The sequence below is a fragment of the Cyclopterus lumpus genome, chromosome 17, assembly GCF_009769545.1.
Source record: "Cyclopterus lumpus isolate fCycLum1 chromosome 17, fCycLum1.pri, whole genome shotgun sequence".
In the NCBI taxonomy this organism is placed as follows: domain Eukaryota; kingdom Metazoa; phylum Chordata; class Actinopteri; order Perciformes; family Cyclopteridae; genus Cyclopterus; species Cyclopterus lumpus.
In genome coordinates this window covers 12,224,425-12,229,780 of record NC_046982.1, presented here as the reverse complement: position 1 = coordinate 12,229,780, position 5,356 = coordinate 12,224,425, and the positions used below count along the sequence as shown (strand labels likewise).

Below are 5,356 nucleotides of genomic sequence, written 5' to 3'. Positions count from 1 at the left end.
TAAAGCTGATCGAAGGTTAATTCAAAGATTTACAGTTCACTATTAACCGTTCTTTCTCATTGAGTGATGATTCTGTTATTTGACCCAATGTTGATATCAAAATGTTTACGCCTGTTAAAACAAAAGATATTTAACAGAGTTATGGTTGTTTGACATTTTTTGCAGTATAGTATCAAATGTACAGATTTTAAAAAAAATACAGATGAACATCAAATTAAGTATCAATAAATACATTTGGATTCAAATATGTGAAAGAAAAATGACAGCTGGCTACTGTCCACTCCAACGTACACATTTAAAAAAAACAAGAAAAAAACATCCAGAATAATTTTCACACTTTGATTTGGATGAATGCCCTTATAATACATTTCAGCCGTTACAATTCAAAGCACGTTGTTCTTGAACATCAGTACCAGTTCCATCAGTTTCTCCCTTCACATAAACACAGTGACTGTTCAACCACCCACAATCAGAGCAGATCCTTCAGTCACAACAGAAGGTGCCACTCCTCCTCAAAACATGCTCTGCCTTTTGCAAATCCTCAGCTTGCTCAGGAATGTAAAGTAGATAAAAGTCAGGCTCACCAGCACATTTTTCAAAGGGTACAACAAAGGAGTTACATAACCGAACCAGACAATCAGAGAGACTCGAAGGATCAGGAAAGGAAGGTCCTGCAGAGCAAATCCAGCAGAAGACATCAACGGGCTGTTAGGAGTGATGGCCAGGCGGAGAGTAGACATGAAGGCGAGGATGTAGATGGGGAACACCCACGCTGAGTAGAAGACCGACGGCTCTCCCGCCACTCTCACCATCTCCACAGTGTCAAGCCAGAACAGGAAGCTATCCACAAACACCTCTGACCGCCCGTCCCTCCTCCACAGGAAGCCCAGCGGACCGGAGTAGGATCGTCGGCGCGAGGATGAGGAGTAGAGGTAGGCAGTGCTGGGTGCTCGTGAACTAAATGTTGAGAGGCCGGGTGAGCCAGCGAGGTCCTGCCATCTGCCTGAGGTGCTGCCATTCCTGGCCTCTGGGTGGCCTTGGGTTGAACCGTCCTGGACTTCATCAGCATGCAGCTGGCCTGTTACAGTGGTCACCTGCTCCAGCAGGGTGAGGACCGGGCCCGGCATGTCAAAGCCAGAATCCAAGCCGTCTGCTGAAAATGACAAGAGCACACACAACATCAGCTGTTATACTACATACTGTCTATAATTGGAGTTACTTAGGCAATGTAAAAATCATTGGTTACTGTCTTCTTTCGTATTTCTCCATCACGTCATGAGTAGAGGCGGATAACACTTGTGACACTAAGCAAAGAAATCGCACTGCCTTCAAAAAACAGTGAACACACAAAATGAGCTAATTTAGAAGAAATAGTTTAGGCCAAAGACTAAGACGAATAGAGACAAAGAACATAAGTTTAGTGTTTTGGAGCTGATTTTCAAAGTGTTTTTTTTTTTTTAACAGTGCTGTTGGATCATATTAGAAAGGCACATACAGGCAATGAGGGACAGATTTGACTAGGACCGGCTCGTGGGCCAGTCGGTCTACACTAGAAAAATACCGTGCTCCAGATTGGTTGCATGTTAATTAATGTGTGACAATTTGATGAAACACAAGGATATTTCAGGATATGCACCATGCACGCATTAGTATTAACTTAAATATTCAAGGTGTTGCAGGTGAAGTATAGAACAGGGCCTCAAGATACCGTACCAAAAGGTATTAGACACAGACATCCGGGGGACCCCTGAGGGTCTGAGGGTCTGCTGCTAGTGAAGAATAAGAAACTCACCAAACAGACAACAATTAGACAATCTGCTCAGTTCAGCTCACGTGTACTTCTACATGTTAATGTTCACACCTTTTTCACAGCAGACATTTTGACTTGTCATAATAGAAAACTCCCAGCTGATGACAATGTGACAGTGAGCCATGCACAATACCAGGAGCCTGAAACTGAAGCAGCTAAATGGAACTTAACCATCATAAATGTAATAATTAAAACTTGTGCTTTTCCAACTGTGACAAAACATCGACAGGAGAAAAGCCTTTGAGCCATTTGATCTTACATATAAAACAATCTAAAACTCAAAATGCAGAGAATACACACTTGAACATTATTTTGTGTTTTTATAATAACAAAAAACTTCAAGACTTACATGATCCGATGAGCCTGCAGGGGCGAATTCTCTCTATGATATCCACACAGATGAGGGAGACGAGCACCAAGGAAACTGGCAACTCGGTGAAGTGGTCCAGCCTGAGTCCTCTGTCCACCTGCACCTGCAGTAACACCGATAACAGTGAGTGAAATAAATGGGAATTCAATAGTGAAGCAGGAAGGATTTGAATCGAAGCTCTCTATTCTGGTATTTGGCTGCACCGAGAACAAGGAGCCACGGCATTGTGAGCATCAAGATGCTGCTGAATGCCCTTAAAACAATATCAGATGTATGAATATGTGTCACACATTGTTTTTCTTTTCTTACTTTGAGTGGTGGATGGTATTAAAGTTTGGGTTAATGGCCAACCAGCTATGTTCCTTCTGGGTTACTGAATACCCCAGACAGGGAGTCACGGGACGGTGGACACGTTCCTACTCTATCTTATAATTGCGACGGTGCCAAAGTCCCTCTCGGTACACAGAGAGAAAACATATGGATGCTTCAAAAAGCAAAATCTCAAGAGACCGAAGAAACTTCATCTTCCTCTGTGGTGCTGCGTCGACGATCACTCGGTGAACAATAATAGTGCTCTGAACATATTCTCTCTTGTTTACAACAAACGTGCCTGTTCAAGGACCCCGTTGGAGCGAGACAGAACAAAACACCAACAGGTGCTTCTCCGTGACAAGAATTATCAGTCACACCCCCCCTCTTTGTCACAGATCTATGGAACAAGCAGCCTTGGTTCTTCAAGATCTGGGAAGCGACCACATAGTCACATAGACCACATGTCAGCTTTAAATTTAAAAAAGGCCACAGTAGCATAAAGAGTTTTGTGATATCCCTTTTTTTAACCCTGGTGGAGAGAAGTGATCATCGGGACATAAGGACCTTGATGGTTTCATTCTCACCCCCCAGGATGTGAAGAAAACTAAAACAATACACTGAACAACAATAAACAGTGTTTCTGTGTGTAGTTTTTGTTTCATTACGAATCTGGAAAATAAAATGTATTTGAGAAAAAAGAACATCCTGATGGCTTTACCTTGGAGCTGGCAATTAAAATAGCAAAGCACGGTAAAGTGCACAGGATGAGATACGCCAGTGCTGTTGGTCTCCTAAAAAACAAATCAATACAATTGTTAGATACTTGAGAATTTACATGTTTTGCTCCTATATGTTATTTAATGTATTCTCTTTATTTAAAATAATTATATTGCATTATGTTTCATGACATGTATCTGGTTAGTTTGTGGATTAAAGTGAAACCTTGTAACCTTTGCTGAAAAAAGCCAAGATACAATAATGGGATGATGTAAAAAGGCTCGTCAGTGATGTCAGTTACAATGTAACTGGATAGAGTTGGCTAATATTAGCCACCATAAGCTACCGGTCATGCCAGACCAAGTCATACCTGCAGCACTAAAAACCCTGAGAGTATTGAATGGAGCTGCGTTTGATTTCTTGCGAATTCAGAGCAGCATGCCTAATAAATATGAGACGAGGTATTAAAGATGAATAAAAAAAAAACAGAAATCAAGGTTACCTTCCCATCAACCACTTACAATTAACTATCGGACATTTTGAATTATTATGGCCGCTTATTCCAATATTTGCCTGATAATACTTCTGAAAGCAAGACTTATTTGTATCAAGGTAGTTTTATGTTGTAGCATTGCTAATTTCCCTTCACGACTGTTTTACTATTTAAGTCTTCTTCTTCTCGCCAAGTCAGTTTTAATATGACCAAAAACCCAAATATGCCTTGTGTTTCTAACCACTTTGTCTTGTGTGTTGTATTTCTTTAAGGTTCATCTCCTGTGACATTGGTTACAGCTCTACTCACCACTGTGTGATCTCTGAGATAAACCTCCGCCGCCTCAGGATCAGGTACTTCAGAGGAACCCACACCAGCAGGGCCACAGAGGTCACGTAGGCCATGGACATCGACACCACGAGCCAGTAGGCCGTTAGATCCCGTCCCCTCACGTCACATATGAGGCTGGCGAACCTCTCCATAACCACAAAGATGGGCACGATGAGGGCCGCAAACTGCAGCCCCTCATACAGGATGAGCTTGACCGTCTTTCCCGAGGGCATGGTTCCTGAACACCAGCTGCTGGTCTGAACCCGGAGCCGAAGACTTGCACAATCATCTCCCACGAGACGAGCCAGCGGAGCCGTTGGACTCTGCACACTGACATTGCTTACACTGCACTGCAGGCTGTATTCTTTTATTGCTGAGGTAGTAACGAGGTGGTCATGCTCATCTTTTTATGATGCTCGCAAACAAGAGCAAAGAACAGCGCTTCCATCCCATAATAAATTAAGGAGGACAACAACAACAATCACACTCAGCCGACAAGTTCAACAATAGCAACTGCAACTAATTAAGTGTGAAATTAAACAATTCCTCTTTAAAAAAAAAAAATCACATGATATTGCTGCCGAGAACAAAACTGACCAGCCTTCCCCTCTGAGGAAAAGGTTTGAGATCCCATCCAGCCTGGTCGGGTCTCAAATATACCTACCTCGCCATCTAGTGGCAAAGCAGAGGACTTTCATTTTAAATCTTACCATCACTTCAAACCAGGGACAAAAGCAGACAAAAACAAACATCTCATGTTAAAGCTGTTCTAACTTGAAAAGAAAAGCGTTCTAATGTAAGAACCCACCAATCACGGCCTTGGCAAAAAAAGGGGATACACACAACCAAGTAATTAACAAAAAATCATGTATTTAACTTACCGTAAGCAGCATAAAATCAACTTAATCTAACAATGGTGTGTGGAGCCCGTACTGTCAGCAGTGGGGTTAAATGCATAAGAGGAAAGTGTGTATGTAAGGTTGCATATAGTGTAGACACAAACCATAATCTTTAACAAAGAGCCAAACAGGTGTCTCGGGACGCATCAAAAAGTGGTGTGGCCTTGCAGGGCTCAGTCTCGTGAGATGGAATTACCCTCCTCCTTGATCGTTCAGCACCAATCAGAAGTTAGGATGATGTATACGAACCTGTGACGAAATCTATGTATGTAAGGGCCGGGCTTGCGGTTCTAAAGGAGAGTTGTCGGGACTTCCCTGGCATTGCAATCTCAGCGCTTGTACTTTGCTTGTGATCAGAGAAATAAATCTACCAGAACGAGAGAAATTGTTGGCTGAATTCTTCCAAAGGCTCTTCCAGGCAGACA

At 42.4% G+C, this 5,356-nt stretch overlaps 1 protein-coding gene across 1 annotated transcript; it reads right to left on the bottom strand.

The window, feature by feature from the left end:
* On the bottom strand, positions 1-4,688 carry si:dkey-32m20.1 (transmembrane protein 236). The gene is made up of 4 exons (XM_034555775.1): positions 4,012-4,688; positions 3,211-3,283; positions 2,160-2,283; positions 1-1,153 (listed from the first exon to the last, which is right to left on the bottom strand). Exons 1-4 carry the CDS (start codon positions 4,263-4,265, stop codon positions 513-515), a joined length of 1,092 nt encoding a protein of 363 aa, XP_034411666.1. The 5' UTR covers positions 4,266-4,688; the 3' UTR covers positions 1-512.
* Positions 4,689-5,356: the final 668 nt, after the last annotated feature.

Bases quoted from the DNA above. Each gene is read 5' to 3' on its own strand.
- si:dkey-32m20.1 (XM_034555775.1), bottom strand. From the start codon at position 4,265: ATGCCCTCGGGAAAGACGGTCAAGCTCATCCTGTATGAGGGGCTGCAG. The intron at 3,284-4,011 runs GTGAGTAGAGCT...TTTGTTTTTTAG, and splicing joins ATCTCAGAGATCACACAGTG to GAGACCAACAGCACTGGCGT. The intron at 1,154-2,159 runs GTAAGTCTTGAA...TGTCATTTTCAG, and splicing joins CTGCAGGCTCATCGGATCAT to CAGACGGCTTGGATTCTGGC.